At 41.2% G+C, this 25,656-nt stretch overlaps 1 protein-coding gene across 1 annotated transcript in view; it reads left to right on the plus strand.

Annotated features, from left to right (window-relative positions):
• Positions 1 to 25,656, plus strand: part of SLC35C2 (solute carrier family 35 member C2) — a 412,193-nt gene that overhangs the window by 185,905 nt on the left and 200,632 nt on the right. The window contains exon 5 of the mRNA XM_044090136.1: positions 21,087 to 21,255. Within this exon, the coding sequence (XP_043946071.1) occupies positions 21,087 to 21,255 (169 nt within the window). The remainder of the gene's footprint in view (positions 1 to 21,086; positions 21,256 to 25,656) is intronic.

Raw genomic sequence — 25,656 nt, forward strand, 5'->3', positions numbered from 1 at the left:
CGGACCGATGTTTGGTTCCGACCTCCCTCTCGGGCCTCGCACGGATCGACTCGGTTCCGTCCTCGGGTCGGTGCCTTCGGCCCTGTTTCGGGATTCTTCCCATTTCTTGAACCGGGAGATACCTCGACTCGGGACCCGGGGCCTTCGACCTCATGAGGAAGGTGTTGTCTACCCAGACAACCACAACAGCAGGTACAGCTTCTCCTCCCACAAAGGACCGTTATCCTCCTCTGCACCCACGGCCACGCCCAAGCGTCGGGCACCGGTGTCTCAGCCACCCTGGAGGGTGCCCCTCTTCTCGGAGGCTTCTTGGATGCTCCCACGAAGAAGTCCCTAGGAAAAGACTGTGTAAGAGGAGACACTTGGATTCTCCACAAGAATCCTTGACATCTGATACTGACTTAGATGAGTCAGAAGGGTCCCCTAAGTCACCTTCAGAGGATGTCTCTTTTTCTGACATCCTGGAGATCCTAAAACAGAGAGGTGACTGGCAAGCCCTTCCCCCTTCTGAGGATGAGTCAGTTTTGCTGAAGGCATTTGGTGCCCGTCCTTCCTCCTCCTGGGTCACTCCGCCCTTTGATGAGCTGATGGAATTAATTGCTAGAAGGGCATGGGAGACTCCTGACACGGTGGAACCAGTCCCTAGGAAGCCAAATAAGTACATCACGGCACCACAGGACAAAGCTTACCTCACCAAAGGAGTTCCAGTAGACGCCATGGTGGTGGCAGCGGCCACGAAAAAGGAGATGTCGGAATCTTCCTCATCTGTCCATCCGCCTAACAGAGATTCTAGGACCATGGACAGATACGGGAAGCGCATTTTCAGTTCAGCGGCTTTCTCTATGCGTTCCCTGAACTATTTGACTCATTTTACACGTTTGCAGAGGGATCTAGTCAAAGAGTTGGGAGATACCCTCCAGGGTACTACAGATGCCGCTGTCTCAGAGAAAGTTACAGTGCATCTCAACACCCTTACGTCCATTGTAAACTCGTCCATGAGGCTGATATCCTATGCAGCCGAAGGATCGAGTAGTAGGCAATCTTGGATGCGCTTATGTTCTTTTGCGGAAGCCTTCAAGTCTTCCTTTACTAACGCCCCATTCGACGGAGCCACACTTTTTGGCCCTAAAGTAAAGGAGACCCTTACCCGGTGTGAACAGGAGGGAAAGACTCTGTCTGCTGTCGGAGTCCGTTTTTCCACCCCTTCCAGACCGTACCCCAAAGGGCAACGTGGTGGGAAAATGTGGTTTCGAAAACCCCAGGGATCTTTCCCAAACACACAGGGTGATGCCCCCTCTAGAGGCAGAGGGGGGGGCAGAGGTGGAAGACGCCGCCCTGGCGGCAGAGGGTCCGTAAAACCAAGGTGACAGGGATAACCTCCTGGCAAACCTTTCCAGCACTCCTGAGAGGAGGCCCGACTGTCCTGCTCTGGAGGCAGTCGGGTCGCTAGCTTTATACCCTCAGGCCTGGCAAAACATCTACAGACAAGTGGGTAAAAGCGTGGTTACCAGAGGTTACAACATTCCCTTTCTATCTCAGCCCATCCCAAAGAAAAGACTCCCAGATGTACCCCCATCTCGAGAGCCAGCAGCTATAGAAATTTCAAAGTTGCTAGAAAAGAGTCATCCAACCAGTCCCAGCGGACCAGCAAGGATTCGACTTACTCAAGGTTCTTTTTAGTTCCAAAGAAAACAGGGGACTGGAGGCCCATTCTGGACCTAAGCTACCTCAATACCTTCGCCAGGAAAGAAAAGTTCCGAATGGTCACGCTTCAATCGATCCTTCCATTCTTACAGAAGGACGACTGGATGTGCTCAATAGATCTAGAGGATGCATACTACCACATCAAAATGGCCAGGGCATCCAGAGATCATCTGCGCTTCCGGCTGGGGGCCAGTCACTTTCAATTTCGAGCCCTGCCCTTTGGTCTGACCTCAGCCCCCAGGGTCTTCACCAAATGTATGGCAGTGGTAGCGTCTCACTTGAGACGCCAGGGATTCCAGGTGTTTCCATTATCTGGACGACTGGCTCCTTTCTGCCACCACCAGGCATCAACTACTACAGGCCAGAGACTTTGTTCTTCAACTGTGTGTTCACCTAGGGATTTCCGTGAACTTCGGAAAATCCTTACTTCAGCCATCACAAAACATCTTGTTCATAGGAGCAGAGTTAGACACACGTCAGTTGATTCTGAGGCTTCCCCCAGAAAGGATATTATCACTTCAGACTGATATTCGTCTTCTACTCTTGTCAAGGAAATCTCCTGCAAAACTAGTACTAAAGGTGTTGGGCCTCATGTCAGCCTCCCTGATTGCAATTCTCCTGGGAAGGCTGCACATGAGAGTCCTACAATGGCTGCTGTTTGCACAATGGTCGTTTCAACAACTACCTCTAACACCTAGATTCTTATAACAAGACATGCAAAGCAGATCTAAACTGGTGGCTTCAGACGCGTTCAACCTTTCCCAAGGGAGACCGTTTGTGCCACCGCCCACAGTTACAGTGACCACGGGCGCTTCCCTGATAGGGTGGGGGCATCTTTCAGGGACAGACAGTCCAAGGCGAATGGACCAATTTGGAGTACAATCTGCACATCAATGTTCTAGAGTTGAGGGCAGTGTTTCTAGCGTTGCAACACTTTGCTCCCCTTCTTCCTCTAGGGACTATTGCAGTTCAGACGGACAACATGTCGGTAGTCTGGTACATAAACAAGCAAGGGGGAACCAAGTCCTATCAGTTATTCAGAGAGGCCATGAGAATTTGGCAGTGGAGTCCACGGGTCGCTTTTCTAATAGCAACGCACATCCCGGGTCATCCAACGTCATAGCCGACAGGCTCAGCAGAGCAATTCTGTTACCGCACGGTGGTCCCTAAAACAGTCAGTGGCGAAAGGATTTTTCGCGTGGGGCCAGCCTTCCTGCGATCTGTTTGCGTCTCCAATGAACGCCAAATGCAGGAGCTATTTTGCCCTATTACCCCCTCCAGGGGAAGTCCCCAGGGCCACTGGTTTCGATTGGCCCCGGGACTCCTGTGCATTTCCCCATTTCCTCTGATATCAAAGTTTCTCCAGAAAGCCAAGAACCTACACAGGACGATAATCCTCATTGCCCCATTCTGGCCTCGTCAAATTTGGTTTCCCTTCCTGAAGATACACTGCATTCGGGGACCATGGATTCTGGACCCAGAGCCAGACCTATTGACTCATTCAGGGATTCCCCATCCAGCTTCTCTCTCCATCTGGCAGCTTGGCTGCTCCACCTCTTAGCCAGGTCTGATCTGTTGTCACCAGCAGTCCAGGATATTTTGGTGGCTTCGCACAAAGCTTCCACTACTAAGACATATGCTAGTAAATGGAAGCGATTTGTATTCTGGGCCAATACACACCATGTGGATCCGTTTATAGCTCCTTTGAATAAGATCTTAGAGTTCTTAACAGACTTATTTCATCAGGGTGCTTCTCCTGCTACACTAAGAGTTCAGTTGGCTGCCATTTCGAATTTCCATGTGGAAGAAGGTGGTGCTCGTTATGGCTCACAGACTTTGTAAAGCCTTTTAAAAGGAGTTTTTCATATTAGACCACCGGTCAGATGTCCTACGGCACCTTGGAGTCTAAACTTGTTGCTATCTAAATTAATGTTGCCCCTTTGAGCCTGGCTCTTCTTGCCCACTGAAATATTTATCCTGGAAAACTCTCTTTCTGGTAGCCATTACTTCCGCTAAGCGAGTATCTGAACTTCAGGCCTCCATCAAACATCCGTATTTGATCTTTCACTCTGACAGAGTTTCTCTTGAACCAATTCATCTTTTTCTCCCTAAAGTGTGTTCTATTAACAATATTAATCAGTCCATTGAATTACCCACTTTCTTTCAAAACCACTCCAACAAAATGGAGTATATGTTACACAAATTAGATGTTCACAGACAGCTAAGGTTTTATTTGGATAGAACAAAGGATCACAGGAAAACAGATCAACTCTTTGTGGCCTTTGCTTGGATAGCAGGAAAGGACTTGCAGTTACCAAAAGAACTCTTTCTAAATGGTTAGCATTGTATAATTTATGTCTACGATTCTTCAAATCAAACCCTGTTACACAAACCCAAAGGACATTCCACAAGGTCAGTGTCTACATCTTTGGCTCATGCAGCCTACCACTGGACGCCTATTGCGGCTGCTACTTGGTCTAAACCACATACATTCATTTCTCATTATAAGGTGACAGGTTTTCTAGGGACAGACTTTGGGATTCTGGCCGACCTCGGGCTGCCTGCCGGCAGGAGCATGACTGCAACAGTGAAGACACTAACATCTACATTTATGGTAGGTTTCCAGGATCCAAGGTGGATCCCTTGTGGATTGGGATAACTATAGCCTGCCACCCAGTGGGCAATCTAAAACCTGAGGGGTGGCAGATGATTAAACATGACACTTAGGTGAGGTGCCAGTTCATATTGTAGTTCATGTGGTACACAGCCCGGGATGTCATCTGGTCCCATGGATGCTGTATTCTTGGCTTTAGAGAGTGCTTTTGTACCTGTGTGGCGTTATTACTGGCATTTGGCAATCTTGTATTGAGATGGGCCACTTAGGGGTGAGAGGGTGAAGTTGGCACTGAATCGATCTGCCAGGATATTGGCAATATCCTTCGGATCAGTATATTTAATGCCATTCTGTTTTAGCTCAGAGCAGATCTGAGCATTGCCATTTAGATTCTTGACATAGTTATAGAATGCTTTGTGGTTGTCTTTGGAATCTTTGGCAATTTTATTTTCGTAACTAGCTTAGTTAAGGACCTTTTGGAGAATAAATATGTGGAGTTAGTCAATAAGAAGGTTGGGACTTTCAAGTGCGGAGCATGCCAGCAGGGTCCTTTTATATCTAATGTTTCAGAAATAGTAGCAGGGGTAAATACATGATCTAAGTCACATTATATTTATAATTGTAACAGTAAAGGCTCGTGCGTTATTACAAAACAAATGTGAGGCATTTTACATAGGTAAAACCAAAAGGTGTTTAAAGAGAAGGATGTATGAACACCTTTACGATATTAAGAAGGGTTATATTAAAAATGCCGTATATAAACTCACTCAGATATGTGAGGCTGCTTTTTTCACATTTTTTGTGGTGGATGAGGTGCCCATGGATAAAAGGGGTGGACCGTGGGAGACTAAGTTGGAATAACTGGTATTAGAAGCCAGTAAATGGCCGGGCTTGAATGAAATGATCTCTCTCGTCCCTATCATGAAGTTAAGAGCAGCTAAGCTTTAGACTTATTTATCATACCCCTGCATTTAGTTACAAGTTTTATTTATATTTCAACACATTTTAACACTTTTAGTACATTTTAATATTTTTAATAACATATATTTATGATGGTGATTTATTTATGCATTTTAAATATTTTAAATTTATTACATTTTATATTATATATTTATTTAAAATGTTTAAAATATTTATTGGATGCATTTGTTGTATTTTGATGTTAGGAACATTATATGTGCAATAACTTGACTAGGTCAATGAAGGGTTAAATGAACTAGAGAGTTTTTTAATTGATTAATTACTTATTGTTAAGGGTATATAAAGGGAAGGTATAGAGCTTGTGTTATCTGATGAAGTGGTGTGACGAAAACAAACTGTTTGTGTGTCAGCGGTAATCCTGTCTCTTGTGCTGTGGCTTGCTGTGGTTCAATAAACTGTATTTGTGGTGGAAGCAGCTATCCAGTGCTCTTTTTTTGTTTATTGGTTTTGGATTGAGCACTTTTCCTCTTGAACTTGCCATTTTAATGGTATTAACTGTTGTATTTTGCATGTGTGGCTGAGATGGCCTACAGTACCATGCATTCACAGACAGAGAATATACTGGTGAGTTATTTTGTGCCCCATGCTACACTGTATGGTGATATGCAAGTAGATGCAACTTTGGCACTCCTTAGTACCACCTGAGAGTGCTAAACACAAGTAATGACAGAAGTTTGTCTGTTTTTCCACTGTCACCTCATATGTGTTTGATATGTTAGCGTTACTGACAGTTTTGCTGTGTTGTACGACTGCCATGTGCACAGTGCCATTGTCATCGACCAGAAAGACATGCTGATATTAAAATGCTTGCTGCCAATTATGCTTGGACCTTCCACCAATGGAAGCTTTAAGAGAATAAAAATAACATACTTGTGGCAATGTGGGAACATATGCTTCACTTCTCCAAACCTGTGGTACACGTACTGGTATATTCAATTGGCTACAGACACGCATGTGGTAAACTTTTTGGATTATAGAGCTCTTTACGAAAAAAAGAATTTTGTCTATGTATGGATGTTGAATTGTTGGAGTCTGTATGTGCCCCAAGGGGTCTACTTCATATAATCGACTTAATCTTTTGTCGACTTTCATATCATCGAGACTACAATGTCGAAAGTTTAAAAACACGGACACCCAGAACATCATATTTTCTCTCCAAGTAAGTAACCACTTGGCCACCAACAAATAAAATAAAAATGTAACAAAATTAAACCTGCCAAAGTGGGGGGCTGTACCTCCCACACACCCCTAACTAAATATACCAACTTCGAGATCGCACACCAGTGGAGAAAAGGGCAAAGTTCACCATGGTGGCCAAGTGGTTACTTACCCAGAGAGAAAATACAATGTTCTGGGTGTTTGTGTTTTTAAACTTTTCACATTGTCATCTCGGTAATATGAAAGTTGATGAAATGGTAAGTCGATATATATGAAGGGGACCCGCCTCAAATTGTGTAGATTATACTTGTAACATCACTAGGTGTAGAACATCATTAAACAAGTAGTACGTTTTCCAGACAATGGACAGCTTGTGGAGCAGGCTGCCTTTACATAAATGTGAAAGTGAGTTTTTAACTGCTTTTAAAAAAGCTTTTTATTATTGGAATATTTATTCTACTCAATAGTTCTCAAGTCTGCATTTTAATTGGGCTTTTTGGCCTTTGCACAGTAATTCTAAACTCTGAACTGCATGACAGTGTTGTGACTAGCATGTGTTGGTGGTGCCCTTTCTGTTGTGAAGCTGTCCCTGGTGAGGTCTTGTGCTTTGGTCTTGGCATGCAGTGTCATATTTGTCATATTTGTGATCCTCCACTGCACCTGTACTAGTGTCCTATTATGGCTGACCAGACCATTTATGTCTTGCACAAATTCCTGTCACTCCTTGTCATAGAAAAGTTAGTCAGTTTTATCTTTGTCCAGAATGCAGATACTGTGTGTGCATAGTGCCTACAGTAAAATGTCAGTCTCCTGGTTGGGAACTTTTTCCAGTCATTGTCACTTTCTGTGGTCCACAAAAATATGTGTACACCAGCGAGTGAGTTTGACACACACCACCAGACAAGACACACACACACACACACACACACACACACACATGTATGTGAGACTGTCAGTTGTTGATTCCTGTTTTAGTCCTGTCCTCTTCCTACCACTCGGTGGCCACATTTGTCTGCTGTTATGCTGTGACCATCCTCACCCTGTTCTGTGCTGACAGTAGCAGTGGGCATGCTGTCACTGCCCAACTTCTTGCAGCATTGTGCTGATGGCTAGTAGTGCTCTTGTGCCTCTCCCCTCCCTAGGTTTACACAGTCACGCCAAGACCTAGACACGGAAGCCATTGCTTCTCCTGTAGTGCATAGGCCTCATTGCACCCCCTATGGGACATTTGCCTGTCATGCCCTTAACACTATATTCTGTATCTTGGTGGGCCTACCAGGTGGATGTTTTTTCCCCTTATGCCCATTTGTTGTTACTTTAACCTCGTGTACTGGTCTGGCATTTGACACAAAGGGTTGTAAGCTGTCATTCCTGTGGTACAGGATTAGATTCCATTAACTCTCATTTGCCTGCTGTGTAACCTTGAGTAAGTCACTTACTTATTAACCAGATACCTCTTAGAGATAACTGAGAATTTTGCCTAGGCAGAGGTCCTCAAAGGTCCCCTGGACTGCAAGTCTAATCTCTACACAAGAATCTACTGTTTCCTGTTCGTCTTTATTGCTGTCTTCCACAATGGGTGCTCAGTACAGTGGAACATTACTATACATCTTATTTTTTTAACTATACCAATCATACAGCTCAGTGTCTTCACTGAAACCATATTCTTGACTTTTTCATCTTAACATGGTCTTCCACAGTGTGGTGACGTCACTTGATAAAACAGGCCTGACAGTGTAGCAGTTAAGTTAGTGCGATCACCTCTGATAAGCTACTGTAACACATTCCAAGCAGCTTCAGTCAGACTAGCTGATGGTATCTGGTTTCCCTTCCATTAAACAGAAAATGGTACTACCCCCCCCCCCCAAGAGTCTGCATCCAATGAAATGAGTCAGAGGAGGAAGACCTGGCTTACGTTTCCCAGATAAACCAAGAAAAGCACTGAAATACAGAGCCGCCAGTCCACAGGGGTACAACCACTCAGCCATTTATTGCACCAAATTCACATAAAAAGAAAACATAAAACACTTAACGAATCACTGTGTTTTTCGTCATAAATCTAGATTTCATCAGATAAATAAAAAGTACATGAAATTAAATCACCCATTTTATACAATTCAAAAACACCCAAAGAGAGCAATTCCCCCCTTACACACCCATATAACTCATAAATAAACATGAACGTAAACATCATACAGTTAAAAACTTGTGTCTATAAAAATAATCAACCAAAGCCTTAAAATATCATCATCCTACAGATAAAAAATGTTGAATAATGTTATATTGAATATGTATATGAATCCTAAATATATATATATATATATATATATATGTATATGAATCCTAAATATATACATATATACAAATGCATCTCTCAGAAACTTAATTTACAGAATACAAATACCTTTTGTTAAACAATAGCACCATCTAGTGGCCATTTACAAAAGTATTTAATAAAAATGTAATAAAAATTCATTAGTGGTGAAGCTTATATACAAATATTACTATCAATTATATTTAAATCAAATAAATATTTCATAATGAGCTTTATTAAAAACTTTGATAAAAAATTAACTAGTAATTATTAAATAACTATAGAAACATTTTTCTGGAAGCAAATGTATTATTTTTTAAAAACATAATTATAATCTTGCTGCCCTAGGTTTTAAAACGGGTGCTAGGTAGGGAAACTGCATCGTTAATCCCAGGGTATTTATTGGCTACTAGGACTATTTGCCATTATAACTCCCAGTACTCTATCTTCGTTTCCCACATGCCCAAACCACCCCTCACATCCTTTGCTATTTCCTCCATGACAAAACATTTTTATTTTGTTAAGGCACAAGATATACTATGTTTATATAAAGAATTGTTTTCTTTCCTATTCTTTATAGCATTCATGTATTCGTAGATTCTCTTTCTTAACTTCCTTTCAGTTTTTCCAATATAGAAAGCTTTACAGGTCTCACAAATAACAATGTATACCACCCCTTGGGTATCACAAGTACTGTATGTCCTACCCACTATGTATCTATCGCTCGACTCAATATATACACTTTCTGCAATGACCGCAAATGGACATTGATTACACATCCCATATCGATATGTTCCTTTCAATTTCTCAGTTTTCCTATTTTTGTCACCCTGGGATTCTAATAAATTGTTAATGTTCCTTCCCCTTCTATAGATAAATTTCAGTGACTCATTAAAATTTAAGTTGAGTTTGGATAAACTTTCAAAATTTTTCTACTACTTTTCAAAAATATTCCTAATGGCACCTGAATCCCCACAAAAGTCTGAAATAAATGCACCTTCATAACGAGTACACTCGTTTAATGTGTTTTCCAATGCAGTTTCAGTATTTCCATTGTTAATGAGAAGTTTCCATTTTTTTTGGTTTTATGTTTCCCAGATGCCTTCCCCTCTAAGTTATTATGCAGATGCTGAGAATACCATGTCCTGTACTTATCTAATAGATGATATCTCATTTGCTGATACTTTACACATGACAAGGAAGTTATTTATTTATTTGAAATTTGTTTACTAGAAAAGTCCGACTGGGTATGAGCCCATTTTCAGTGGAGGCCCGGGGAGAAGAACTCCACATAACACATTAAACAGAATTTAAAAAATCGAACAATGGTTACAGATGTTAAGACAATAACAACATAGTACCGTTTCTGAATACAATAAAAGAAAATAAGCAAACTATAGGGCAAGCAATAAAGTTGATCATACATAATATACAAAATAGAAGAGAGTTCCTAATATGCATGTAACATAATGATGCATGAAAAATATATAACAGAACAAGTAATATGTTGTAAGTGCCATATACTCTTTCTGGTAGGAGAACTTGAAAGTAAATATTAGTCAAACCCTGGAATAGATAAAGGTTAGTTTAAGAATATAAGGAAAGAATATTGGACGGTTAAGGAATTAAAAGAGAGGTGAGGCTAGGAAGTAGGTAATGCAGGAAGGGAAGATAGGATATATATCAAGGGAAGGTCTATTAAGAGTGTGGAAGAAGGGAATAGGAGAGAGTTCTAAGATGACAAGGAGGGACAGAGCTGGGAAAGATGTGCAGCATGTAAGGGTGATAAAGGATAGTGAGGGAAAGGTACTCACAAGAGAGGAGAGTGTGTTGAGTAGATGGAAAGAGTATTTTGAGAGGCTGATGAATGAAGAGAATGAGAGAGAGAGAAGGTTGGATGATGTGGGGATAGTGAATCAGGAAGTGAAACAGATTAGCAAGGAGGAAGTAAGGGCAGCTATGAAGAGGATGAAGAATGGAAAGGCTGTTGGCCCAGATGACATACCAATGGAAGCATGGAGGTGCTTAGGAGAAATGGCAGTGGAATTTCTAACTAGATTGTTTAATGAAATTTTGGAAAGTCAGAGGATGCCTGAGGAGTAGAGAAAAAGTGTTTTGGTGCCTATCTTTAAGAATAAGGGTGATGTGCAGAGCTGCAGTAACTACAGAGGGATAAAACTGATCAGTCACAGCTTGAAGTTATGGGAAAGAGTAGTGGAAGCAAGGTTAAGAAGGGAGGTGATGATTAGTGATCAGCAGTATGGTTTCATGCCAGGAAAGAGCACTACAGATGCAATGTTTGCTCTGAGAGTGTTGTTGGAGAAATACAGAGAAGGTCAGAAAGAGTTGCATTGTGTCTTTGTAGACTTGGAGAAAGCATATGACAGGGTGCCTAGAGAAGAGTTGTGGTATTGTATGAGGAAGTCGGGAGTGGCAGAGAAGTACATAAGAGTGGTACAGGATATGTACGAGGGTAGTGTGACAGTGGTGAGGACTGCAGTGGGAGTGACAGATCCATTTAAGGTGGAGGTGGGATTACATCAAGGATCAGCTCTGAGTCCTTTCTTATTTGCAGTGGTGATGGACAGGTTGACAGATGAGATCAGACAGGAGGCCTCGTGGACTATGATGTTTGCAGATGACATTGTGATATGCAGTGAGAGTAGGAATCAGGTTGAGGAGACTCTGGAGAGGTGGAGATATGCTCTAGATAGTAGAGGAATTAGGGTCAGCAGGGCTAAGACAGAATATATGTGTGTAAATGAGAGGGAGGGTAGAGGAATGGTGAGGATGCAGGAGTAGAGTTGGTAAAGGTGGGAGTTTAAGTACTTGGGATTAACAGTTCAGAGTAATGGTGAATGTGGAAGAGAGGTGAAGAAGAGAGTACAGGCAGGGTGGAATATGTGGAGAAGAGTGTCAGGAGTGATTTGTGACAGGCAGGTACCAGTAAGAGTGAAAGGGAAGGTCTACAAGAGGGTAGTGAGACCGGCTATGTTATATGGGTTGGAGACAGTGGCATTGACAAAAAGGCAGGAGTCAGAGCTGGATGTGGCAGAGTTAAAGATGTTAAGATTTGCAATCGGTGTGACTAGGATGGATAGGATTAGGAATCAGTATATTAGAGGGTCAGCTCATGTTGGACAGTTTGGAGACAAAGCAAGAGAGACGAGATTGCGTTGGTTTGGACATGTGCTGAGGAGGGATGATGGGTATATTGGGAAAAAGATGCTAAGGATGGAGCTGCCAGGTAAGAGGAATAGAGGAAGGCCTAAGATAAGGTTTATGGACGTGGTGAGAGAGGACATGCAGGCGGTTGGTGTGACAGAGCAAGATGCAGAGGATAGGAAGAAATGGAAAGAGATGATCCGCTGTGGCGACCCCTAATGGGAAAAGCCGAAAGAGAATGATGAAGGAGCATGGGCAGAACCACTTATTGGTTAGATGTTCTTTCAGCCTAGACTTGAAGGAATAGTAGTGGGTATAAGTCTGATTGCTTCTGGAATGCTATTCCATGATTTGGCAACACAGTGAGAGTACAGATTAACCCCGTTACCTCTTTGAGGTTTGTAAATAGATAGTAGATAACTTGTGAGAGGAGCATAGGTCAAGAGATGGAATATAGTGTTAATGTAGTGATGATGTAGTTTCAAAAATGAGGAGTTGTATAGTAGTTTCTGAGTTAATGTTAGTTGATTAAAGGTGAGAAGGTGGAGTAGTTTGAGCCAAATTAGGGGCTTGAGAACAGAACAGTGGTGAGAAAGGATGAAGTATTTTTTCCACAGGGAGGGGACATAAGCCTCCTTGATGGATCTATTAATGATTATTGAATCAGCATACATTTTTATGAATTTGTTAGGAAGTTTATATGCAGAGGGGGAATGTGGTGTGATCTTGCACAGGACGAATTTGATCAAGGAAGTAGGAACTGATTGAAGGGAAAATGTGGAGTGACCGGTAATAGGAGGCTGAGAGAGGGGTAGAATGAGATGGAGGGGATTGTTAGTGATGGAAGCTATGCTATCAAGGAAGTAAGAGTTAAATTGAGTTGCTGTGTCAGGGGAGGTAGTATCACAGGAGGGTTGGGGGAGGACTTGACTTCCTGGGTTTTGGATTTTTTTGATAGTGTACCAGAAGGTTTTCGGACTGGATTTGTGCTGATTTTGTGGCTTTGCATATAATTTTTTTTTGTCTAAATTAACCTGTTTCTTTACAAGGTCATGCAGTGCTTTGAAATGCTGTAAATAGTTGTGAGTCTTATGTTTTAGGCAAGTTGTCCAAGCTCTGTCTATTTTTTGCATCAGTGATCTGATATAGATAGAAAGCCAAGCTGGTTTTGACTCTTTTTCTTCTGGTAGGAGCTAAACTGTCTAAAGTGTTTAGGAATGTAGAATTCAATTGTTAAACTGAATCATATAATGGTAAGTTTTTAAGGAAGGACCAATTGATGGAGTTTAGTAAATTTGTAAACGCCTGCTGGTCAAAGTTAGATAGGTTTTGTACGGTCTTGTATAGGTGTGTTGTCTACATGAATGTGAAACAAGTCTAGTTGTACAGATGTGGTGGTAAACTCTAATAGAGTCTGGAAGTGTTTTGGATTGAGAAAAATTGTTAGGATGGGAGAAATTAATTATTGAGCCGTTTTGGTTTGTGGAACTGGTAAAGGTTGGGTGAGTAATTCGTTGAAAAAAATCTAAGTAGGTTTATGCTATCTGTGGGAAACTGTAAGTTAAGTTTCTGCCAGTCAGTCTTGATATCACCTAATATTACAGTTTCCAGAGAGAGATTTTTTGATACCTAAGACAGGATACTTTCCAGAGTTGATAAGTTATTGTCAGGGGGTACGTATAAAGCTATAATGCAGAGACATTTATTATTAATTTAAGACAGGTGATCAATAGTTTGGCTTGGTCAAAGGAGTGTATGGATTGGTTGTGAGGGGTTAAGGAAATAACAGCAGGATATATTACTGCAACACCACCTACTTTTAATTTAAGTCTGTTAGCTCTGAACATAGTAAAGTCTGGAGGAAGTACTTTGGTATCCTTTGTGTGGTTTTAGCCAGGTTTCAGTGATTACTAGTATGTTAGGAGATTGTGCAGCATACAATTCAGAAATTTTGTTGCACATGCTATGTGTGTTTACTGAGATATATTTAAGCATATTTTTTGTACCTGGAATGTAGGTTGAAGATGTGGATTGTGAGAAGTTTGGACCAGGGTTAGGGTGGATGTCACCACAGAGCTGGAGGAATGTCAAGATTGTATAGTAAAGATAGGATTTCATTTTGTCAGTAAATGTAATGTTAAACGGGTATAGCTGTGTCTGAAACAGTTTGGGTTTAAAGAAGAATATATTATCTTTGTGAAAGAGATGAGTGGTGATGGGTAGAGAGTAGTGATTTGTGTTATTGGTGTAAGAGGTAATGTCTGTAGGAGTGCTTAGAATAGGTTGGATAAGGACCAGGTATGATAGTGAAGACAGGGAGAAGAGCATTAGTGATAGGAGAGTGAGGAGCATAATTTTAGATTAGGGATTATTAGAGAGCTAATCAGACAAACTACTTAAGTGGATAATTTGAGGAGAGTAATAAAGTTTATTGAAATGAAGAAAGGGGAGTAGTATGTAGAAAGGGTGCTAGTGTGATATTAATAGGAGTATGTTGAGAGATGCAGTGTATGGATGAGGAGGGTGGAGCTAACAGAGGAAGGGGATGATTGAGGTGGAACTGACAGAGGAAGTGGTGTGGTGAGGATAGGTCTAAATGTACAGGTAGTTGGGGGTGGGAGGGAAGTGGGATGACACCCCAGAGAACAAGAATTAGCAGGTAAGATGATAACCCAGAGAACAAGAACCAGCAGGTAAGTATTGTCAGTGAGGCTGCAGCAAATCTTTTTAATATGCTAGTTATAGGGTCAGAAACTGCCACAAGTATAATTCCTAAGTAAAATAAGCTGGCAGGTGGAAGGGTGTGCACACTACACAGATTGCAAGTATAACAAACACATTATATTAAACACAACTGTTCAAGCCAAATAACATTGCATACTGAAAAGCCAGCTAAAGGGAAAAAGGCATTTATATACACGTTCTTATTTATAAAGCATCTTCTCAAGTTTGGAGAGAGCTTGCAGGTGTGAGTCCCGAATCTTTAAAATCATCCAGGGGAGCACCTTGTACTGTACTGATTGGGGGGGGGGGGGGTAGCAGAATTTCTTGTTTGTAAAGTGTTTTGGCAAGTTTGCAGAGAGCTTGCAGGTGATTTTTGTTAGAGTCCCGAGTGTTTAAAATCATCCAGGGGAGTACTTTGTAGTTTAGAGATGGGGTGGGGTTGCAGAATTTCTTCAAATGAGAGGTTACGGAGAATCACTTCAAATGAGAGGTTACGGAGAATCACTTCAAATGAGAGGTTACGGAGAATCACTTCAAATGAGAGGTAAATGAGAATCACTTCAAATGAGAGGTAAAGGAGATCTGTGATGATCAAAAATTTTATTTTTGACCTTTTAGGTCTGAATACTTCAAACCTATGGCAATTCCCACAATTACCTATATAAAATTAGATAACAGATTTGTTTGGTGTCCCAGGATTCAGAATAGTGGTGTTTAAATTGGTTCCAGCTCCTAACTCACTTCTCATTGATCAGGAGACCGTGTCTTGCAAGAAAAATGTATACAGTAATAGCAGTGGCTTTCAGGGCTCTCCTGTGTTAGACACAGGGAGGTTGCTGACAATGCTGGGAACCAAAGCTCTTCAAACTAACAGCATCACAGACTGGAAAATATGCCATTAAATGTGGCTGTGATACTGTATGCGTAGCTTCCAGGGTTGCTGCAGCATGGTCAGTGATTAGAAAATATGCCTGGCTGTGGAATCAGCCCTGTCAGAGGATGCTAAAACAGGAATCCTTAGTACTCCCTTTCCTAAGGATTTATTGCTTGGACCTATTGCTAGAGACATAATTAAACATCTGCTGGGGAAGGGGAAGACTGTTTGTTAAGCAGTTATTTTATTTCCACGTTCCATGTTATGGTAGAAGTTACCCTTCAAGGAGCTGGTCCAATTGCCATCACCATGCAAAAGGTAAGAAGGGAAAAGGGCCTTTCTCTCAAATGCCAATTTAAACTGATGTCATCCAAAGCTACGATATTTGGAGAAAAAACATTCAGAAGGCCTTCCTCGCTCAGGACAAGGTAGAAATCTTGGCAAATTGCTTTCAACAGACTTTCCAGAATAGGTCAGAGAAGTACCTATGTGTCCTGGGGTACATAGTATCCACAATGTAGATGGTGCCTCTTGCAGAACTGCATATGACAGAATTGCAATGGTATCTCAGGGGTACTTTAGTAAGCACAGTTGGTCCATAAAAGAGATGACACCTGTCCTCCCCTACATTAGGAAGAAAGACCAACAGAGGTTATAGCGGGTGTAGTGAAAAATATGGGTTCCCTTGGAGCAGGCCGCAGTCACTCAAACTCCTAAATTTTATAGGCATGTCAGTACAAAGGTGATGATGGTGGTATTGATCTAGGCCCAATGTGAATTACATGAGTCATAATGGGCAACATGACTGTGATATGGTAGATAGGCAGGGAGGGACTCATTCAAACCACCACTGCTGCCTGGGCATTAGTCCGTCAGTCATGCACCTAAGAACCTGTTGCATTCCTTTTCAGTAGAACTTTCAGATAGATTAGCTAAGTAGATTAGAAGTAGATCCCTGTGAATGCATCTGGGGCAGGGGTGTTTTTCTTCATGGTGGACTGGAAGTAGACCCTATGACTTCCGACAACAGACAGCTGAAGAAGTTGTACTGCAGAGTACCTCACAAAGAGGCTTGTACAGTCATTGCCTTTTCCTTCAGTTTCTGTGTGCTTACCCTTCAGTCTTCTCTGAAGGAAAAAAGAGGTGGGGGGGGGGGCAAAGATGCTCATAATAGCATCTTTTATCCCAGCCATCATTAGTTTCTCTCTTGCCATCCCTAGAGAGAAGGAACCATTCATCCTTGGACTTGACTGTACTCAAGAGGATCTCTGATACAGCCCAGATATATGTATTCTCAGAGTAGCAGCATGGATGTTTTGATACTGCTGCCCTTTAGGTACCATTTTTACAGAGATTGTGCTTAGTGAAGCTGGGAAATGACCAACTAGTTAAATGGATGATATCCAAAGGATGAATTATGACCCCTTCTTAGAAACAGTGTCCTTGATTCTGCAGCACCTGTCAAATTCGTACTGGCCAGAGATGTCTTGTGTCTCAGTGAAGGCACATCTCCTAGCATGCCTGTAGACCCCCCTACAAGCATCATTACTACCAGTAAAATAATATTGGTTTTACATGGGACTTGATTTAGGCCAGTCATCTTTTAAACCAACAAGAGTGGCACCCCTCAAGAGTTTGTCAAGGAAAACAGCTTTTTTTGTATGCTATCACATCAAATAGGAGAATATATGAGCTCTAGTGAACAAGAAATCATTACTGATGTCTAAGAAGGGCAAGGTCAGCTTGCATTCATATGCTTACTTTATGCCTATGATGATCACAGAATTCTCTCTCTAAAGAGTTAATCCATTTACCAATTTGTGTTCATTAGACATCCATAGGCAAATGAGACACAAGAGCCACAGGTCAAAGTTTTTTGCCATTCATTTCTGGAAGAGAATGGAAACCAGTTTGTAAAGAGGCTACCTCCAAGGGCCTGTAAAATCTCACAATGCAAGAGGCTGTGCTTCTACTGCTGCTTTTTAAGAGGGTTGAGTACTCTAGCCATACTGGAGGTAGAAACTTGGACCTCGGTTCACACTTTTCCCAGTACTATAAGCAACACATCACCTCCAAAAGCAGACAAGATTTGCAACTACCCTTCTTCTGGCCCCTTGCAACCTGTGAAAGAAAGTCATATCAATGAAACTCTTACGTTCTGGGAGTCTTCCTGGTGGTTATTACTGGTGTACCAGTTACTAGTATGACAGACGTAGTACTCTTGTGAAAAGAACTCCTAGATATTCAGATAAGAAAATTGTTGCAGTCATGTTTACCCCCACCTTCTTCTCTTGCACTTTGGCTATGCATCCTTAACCCTAGGATACCCAGTCTCCTAACTTCCTTCCAGATGTCCACATCCAGTACTGTCACAAGGCCTTTAATGTCCTCCTGTCTGGATGGATTTAGTGGAGCCCAGATTTTCAGTGGCCTTTTATTTCCTAAGGTAGGAATGCCTAGGAAGCAAATGATGGCATGTACTCCTGGGTATGATTAAGCCCTATGTGGCAGCCTGAGGCCTCTGCTGTATGGGTAGAGAAGAGCTGAATATGCGCAGGCAGACGCCCCTGGCTAGGAGGGGGACAGGATGCATAGCTGTTGAAGTTGGGATGGACATTTGGACTTCTGCATCAGCTGTCCTACTACTGCAACATCTATCCTACTAATATTTACTTTTATGATAAGTTTCTTACACTGTTATTTCACTCAAGAGTTCATGCTTCTCTGATAAGTATGCTCTCTTTTCATATCCATTATATGTAGTTTTTTTGCTTGGTCTGTATTTTATTTTCAGATCATACTTCAAGTAACATCCTCTGCAGTCTTGGAGATGCCTTGTACAGGTTTTCTGATTATGCTTTTCAAGAGTTACCACTACCATAGGTATTTGTGGAATTTTTCACATGCATATTTTGTTGCCCTCAAGCTCTTTTCTTTTTAACTATATTTTTTATGCATCTGTAAGTACCCTTGGCCCATAGCCATGTGATCTATTTTTGTTGTAAGCTCTTGGGTCCTATACTTAATGACGTGTCTGCATATTTTCATGCTGATGCTTCTAATTCTTGAACAGCTAAGAAAATATTTGTGTTCGTAGATCCATTCCTATTAATTTAATTTCTTGCTCACGTCGTCTTTTGAGAGCTGCTTTTACTTTCTTTGGAGGATACATTATTGGCTTGCTTGTTTATAGTATTCTGTTGTGTACATTCTGAGCCTATAAATAAATGCATCATAGTTGTCAAAAATGTCTATTAATCCAGTCCATACACTGCAATGGTATGGACTGGGCACTGTAAGCACATCCTTCCTAGACATCTCCTGATGTGTATTAAAATCTCTAGCTCCTCCTCTATTCCCATGATGCCCTGGTGCACTTGTTGCTTCCGTATCTTGTTGCCAGTCCATCAGCTTGCACAGATCTTGAGTAGCTCTAACACCAAAAACCTTTCTTTAGAAAATGTGTTTTCCTGTCACATGCAATATGATTTAGAAAATTAGGAGAATTAATTTAATGTTCTATGGTTTAAAATAGAATCTTACTGCCATTCATGTTTGACCCAATGGCCTTTCCTGGTGCCCAGAACATGTTGAGTATGCATACTATTCAATCTGTATTTTAAAAGTGTGTTTAGCAATATTATACTCTGCACCCATTTCTAATTTAAATGCAGTGTTTAACTCCATTTTTTCCACCAGTAATCTGATCTGCAATCTTTTAACAGTTTTCACTTCATTGATATCAACAAACATCTTCAGGTGTATACAGATTCTTTTGAACATGTTTATTTCATTTTACACTTTTTCCAGTGGTTTGTTGAGCAGAGATCCTACAAAGTTGTTTTAGAAGCAGATTACTTCCTCATGCCTGTAGCCACATCTAGTATGCAAGGCTTGCATTTCAGTTGCACTGTGTGTTCTGTACACAACATGACTTGCTTTTTTTTGTTTCCATATTTAATATTCTGTTTTTTTTCCATTATCTTTTTTCTGACTAATTTGATCTTGCCTACATCACTATCTTCAGTTACTTATTTTAACAGTACTAGTAATGTTACTGTTTCTCTAGGCCTGCAGGAAATCTGCACTTTTGATAATGTTTATTGTATTAATTGCTTTCACATTGTTTGTTTATTCCTTTTTCTAACACAGGCTGTTCTGATTCATACTAAAGAGTCATGCAGCTACCAGATTCTTGATATTTCGTCCAATTCTTTAGCTTGAGAACGTATACATCTATAGTCTGTGTTGGGCCTTGTAACATTGTAGAGCACAAATATTGAGTAAGTAGCATGGTCTTTCTAGTTTAAACTAATTTAATTTCTGAAATTCTTTCTAATTTACAACTAAAAAAGTCAAAATACCCTCAAGGCTTCTTCTCCAGAAAATGCAGACGTGGTACAGTGTTCCTTTTTGGGCTTCTCTGCCATTTTGCTTGTATTGAGGAAGAAATCAAATTTTTGAATGCAATGCATTCAGTTTTGTGGTAAATTTATTTGCAATGAGAAAATTCCTGGCTTCTGCACTTGATGTATTTTTCAATGTGAAATTTTAGTGCAGTACTTGCACATGCACACATACAATCTTCTTAGGATTGCCACCTTTTCAGATGCCCAAAGTGCAACACTTTATCAAAATGTCAGATTTTGCAAGGTATCCGTACCCACAACCAGTGTAAAGGCCAAATTAAAAGCCAGCTTATACAGAATTTGAATTGTTTCTGTTTCATATAATATTAAGGTGTTTCACACAAAGTAGTTTCCTGTTTCATATAGTATTAAGGTGTTTCACACAAAGTAGTTTCATGCAACTGTCAGAAGAAACTTAGGGAATAATTACTTTTTTTCCTGTAAAATCTCAGAATGTTTGTCATTTTCTTATTCTTTTTGTCACAAGGCACAACTGCCTAAATAGAGACTGTCCTGTGTAAAAAGGGGCAGGTAATAACCGTAACTCTTCAAAATAAGTAAATTTCTTCACTTCTGCAAATATTTGCCCACTCTGACACCAGTAGCATAAGTGTATTTATCAGAATGCTGGTGTACAACAGAGACATTGTGGTTGAACTTCTGGCATCATTAGGTGTGTTATCAGAATGCCTTCTAGAAAGAAAGCATCATATGACAAGCAACTGCCTTGTGGGTAGGAATTGGCATATTTAAAGTTATTCACCTTGTGTACTGCATTTATCTGTTTTTGCCCGCTAATAATGGAATGTGTTGCCTTTGTGTTCTGGGGCTGTCTTGTCTTGAAGGGTACTCTGCAATTTACTTTGGGTAGTTCTTCGTCAACTGGTCATGAAAAAGTTGCAGCCTGAAAATTAAGTATCTGTACAACTCTACTGCTTTGGTATAGCTGAAGAGCAGTGTGGAGGTGGGCACATACAAAGCTGAACTACCAGATGTTTTAAATAAACCATTGGAGGCAAGAAGATTTTTTAAGATGACATAAATGTAAAATGCTTTCTCTGGTGAGAGATCTTGAAACATTTATTGTTCCTAGTAATGCTGTACTGTAAAACTTAATGCGATATCTTGTCTGTCTTCCTGCAGAGGGCCGCGCTAATTCTGGTAGTTCTGTTGATCGCTGGAGGCCTGTTCATGTTTACCTACGAGTCAACCCAATTTAATACAGAAGGTTTTGTTTTGGTTCTTATTGCCTCATTTATTGGAGGAATCCGTTGGACACTTACACAGATAATTACACAGCGTGCTGAGCTTGGTAGGTGTGATGCTTTTTATGACATATTAGGAAATTAGTTGGTGATAAATCAGGTCATGTCATGTTTAGGTGAGGAAAGCTTTGCTTGTTGATCACACGCGCACACACACACACACACACACACACACACACACACACACACGCACACACACACACACACACACACACACACACACACACACTATAAAATGTGATTTGATGAAGATCTCTTATTGAGCCAAACATAATCAAAGTAACAGTGTTTTTCTTGAAGTAAACTTACAACAAGTTAGTTGAATTTATGATTTTCTTTAAGGTGGTGCATTTTAGGAGAAATGTCAAATTTAGAATATAACAGGCTAGAACAACATATATATATTTGTGTGTATATATATATATATATATATATATATATATATATATACACACACACACATACGTACATATGTTGCATTTTAAAGGCATAACTTTTCAGTTTACTGTTTTTTTCTGTGTTAAATAGATCACATAAATTAATTTGAGACCTATTTTAACTGCTGAGACTCAGTGGGCATTATTGTTAAGGTGACTTGCAAATGCAAGTAAACATGTTTAGTTCTCAAAGAACTATGTATTCATTTGTACCAGCATTACTTCAAAGCATGGAGGAGTGAATACTTCATTGTCAAACTTTGAGCAGTGGTGATGCAAAGGCTATTTTTTTAGATTAAGTTTATGTTTTGGTATAGAAACTGTATTCATTTATTTGTAAGTTTGGTGAACTGGGACACCAGCACCCCCTTTTCAATCGCAACCTGTTTATTGAAAATGAAAGTTAAGTATGATAAAACGATGCAGTAATAAACAGCTAAACAAGAAAAATTACAATAGACACAGATCAGGAAAAAGACAAGAAATTGACACAACTGTTCAAATAGTGTCTGCCAAGTCATTTTAAGTGCTGTAATGGGGAATGCATTCCTGTAGATATAAACAAAGACCATCACTCAGTCCGTCTGCATTCTCCTTGCTGCTGTAGTTTTACTTTAAGCTGCTTGGTGAAAGAAGTAAGGGTCAAGAGCTAACAAAAATTCTGCCAGCACAAATAAGTGAATAGAGTGGTAACTGTATTGCAGTATTCAGAAACCTTTCATTCTTGTACTAACCTGAGATTATCAGTAATCGGGTTTGGCCTAGGGGGCTTGGAATGGGATCACTTGTAATTTAAATGTTAGCATTTTGCACAGTCTTAATTTACCTTTCAGTATCCAATTTTGTTTTCACAGGAAGAAAAAATTATCTGTGCTCTTTATTTCTCTTTCAAATAGTTTGTTTCTTGTAATACAATTGAGGAGAGTTGTGTCTTAAAGGTATATTTTGGAATGTACAAGGAATTTAAACTATGCAGCTCACCCCAACCTGTATGTGTATTCCTCATGAAAATGGGTATAAAAAGAAATGAATTAAATTAATGGTTGGCAGGGCTAATTTGGTAACTAAAACAATGGCAGCCATTTTAATTAAATGAGTTTTGCAGCTTGAGTTTGAAGTTTCTGCGTATGATCTAGCAGTTCATTTCTTCAGTTTTCATGTAGAGTAATTTGTTTGCTAAGTCTGTATTGCTATTAAATGTTTATGAACTTTGTGAAGGACACTTAGATTTGTCATTCAGTATATATTATGCCATGCAGAAGTATACAGATCATTATTTGTAGTAGCAAAAGGTTAGAATGCAGCTCAGATTCCTTTATTGGGTAAGACAGGAAGTTCAGAAACTAGTGTTAAATATCATTACTGAGTTAACAGATGAAGTTCTTCGTGTTTCACTGTTGCAGTCATCACATTTGTGTTATCCCTGCCAGGGTAGCCCTCAGCCAGCCCGAATACCAGAGGCTTAGTATTTCTGCGTCGGTTGCTGTCGCTTCAGGACTAATGTCAGGTCGTCAATAGTATAAAGTAAGGCAGCCAATGCCATTACATCAGTCTTTCTTGCCACGGAGCCCAAAGCAGAAGCAGTTCGCATGAGTGCCGGTCGGCCGCTACCTGAGTTTCATCTTCCAAATGGAAGCTGAAGTCTTCTAAAGCTAAGTACCCCATTGGGGGATCCTTTTTTCTTGCACTAACCGATGTCAGAAAAAGTTAACAATTGTCTCGCGTGTGGAAAGCAAATACCACACTGAGACGTTCATTCTTACTGCGTCACTTACTTAGGCCCAGACCACGATGTCCCCCGCTATTGCTTCTGTGCTTTGTTCAACGCCAGAACTATATGTTGTTGGGCCCTTATTGTAGCTAGATATTTTCGTGTACAGTCCTCAAATTCCAATATGGCTTTGGTAAGCCAACTGACAGCAGATCTTCCAAAAAAATGTAAAGATAACGACAGAGACAGACCGCACCGGTCGAAACCTACTGATGACACTTCCGTTAAGCTAGTCATCAGTTCTCTGGTCCTCAGTGAGGCACTTTTGCAGCCCTGATGCCTGCTTCTGTGAATTCATAGGCTACTACCAAGACCGTATCAGAGTCCGGTATGCCGCAAAACTCTTCTTCGACTAAGGATCTTGCGGTCGTCTCTCCCTTGGATGGGTCCAGAACCGCTGAGCAGGCACCGGCTTCCGAGGAAGACCTTTGCACTACCGATTCTTGACACAAAACTATTACTTTTTTTGCTTCTGCCGTTCTTTCGAAAACTACCGAGTTTCTTAGGCCCAGGGTACAAACCACACCCAAGAAACCAACGACCCAATCTCAGGCACTTGCTTCTTTGCCTTAGTCTCAAATGTTTAAAATGACAGAAGACCTTATCATGCTGATCAGGGGAAGCCAAGCTACCCCTTCCAAAAGAAAAGATCTGTCCCCTGTAGTTTTTGTCTGAACAAGAGTCTGATGACTCTGATGCATCTGAATATGAAGACATGCAGCCCCTCTCTGCTTATGAGGATTCTAATGCAGAGGATTCCATTTCTTCAGCCTCTCCCCCAGAGGACCTTTCCTTTGGGGAAACCCTTCATACCTTATGGGAGCATTTCCAGCGGGAAAGTTAGGACTACCCTCAGTCTAAAAAGAGACTCGGGGAATTCTTAGATCTTCCACAGCACAGACCCCTGGCCATTCCCCCAGTCCTGGATGTTGTGGAGGATGTTTTTCTGTAATCAAATTTGACTCCTGACACCCTGTCTCCTGCACCCAGAAAACCAGATGGGTATTACAGAGTTTCTGACTTACACAAATTTCTTTTTAAAAATCCTACTGCTGACCCTGAGGTAATTTCTCAAGGGCCTAAAGGAATTAAAGCAACCTCTGCTAAGAATCCCACCCCCTCAGATAGGGATTCCCGAGCACTAGACAGATGGGGTAAAAAAGTATACACCTCTGCTGCTCTTGCTATCAGAGCACAAAATTGCCAGTTCCATATGCTAAATTTTCAGCAACATACCCTGGAACTCCTCAAAAACATGTCTTCCTTTCCTGCTTGTGCAGAATCTAAACGTTACAGCAGTTAATGCATTCTGCAAGTCAAGTAACCAAACACACCTTGCACTGTGGTTTTGATGCCCTAGAAGCTTCTTGCAGGGCAGCAGTCACCAGTTCTGTCCTTAGAAGACATTCATGGCTTAAGGAACAGCCCTTGCCAGACCATGTTAAATCTAAATTGTTGGATGCCCCCTTGCACAAAGACAACTTATTTGGCACTAAGGCAGAAGAGGTCTTACAAAATGGAAGAAAAAGCAAAATCTATGCAGACAGTTAAGGACTTCTTGCAGGTCCAGCCTCCCAGGTTCAGCAGGCATTGCTCCTCCAAGCACTGGTCCTTTCCTGGTCCCACCAGGTCAGTTCAGCCCAGACCCCATGGAAGTAGACCCCCCCCCCAGACAACAGCCATAGGGAATGCAGAGATCTAAACAGTGAGCTTCCTCCACTTCAAAAACAGGGAGTTATAAGCCACCCCCTTATGATAAGAACTCACAATGACTCTCCTTCCCCACCACCTCCCTTTGCCCACCTTCACTTACTCCTAGGAGGAAAACTCTCCTTTCACGCAAACACCTGGGCCACCATTACCAACGACCGCTGGGTTCTCAACATAGTGTCCCAGGGATACAAATTTTCTTTCCACACCCTCCAAGCTCTAAAAGGGTTCCTAGATGTACCTCCAAACCAGTGGGCAGAGGCGCAAAAACAAGTCCTTTCCCTGCTCTCTGAGGGCAGTAGAGCACATTCCTGCAGAACAGAAAGGCCAAGGTTTCTACTCCAGACTTTTTCTAGTACCCAGAAAAGAGGACACCTGATGCCCCATACTCGATCTATCCATTCTAAACACCTTCCAGGTGATACCAAAATTCAGAATGCTCACCCTCCAGCAGCTGCTAACCATGCTCTCCAAGGATGCTTGGCTAGCCACCCTAGCCCTAAAAGAGGTCTACCTCCACATTCCTATCA

This window comes from Protopterus annectens, chromosome 12.part0 (assembly GCF_019279795.1).
Source record: "Protopterus annectens isolate FY-2018-M chromosome 12.part0, PAN1.0, whole genome shotgun sequence".
Classification (NCBI taxonomy): domain Eukaryota; kingdom Metazoa; phylum Chordata; order Ceratodontiformes; family Protopteridae; genus Protopterus; species Protopterus annectens.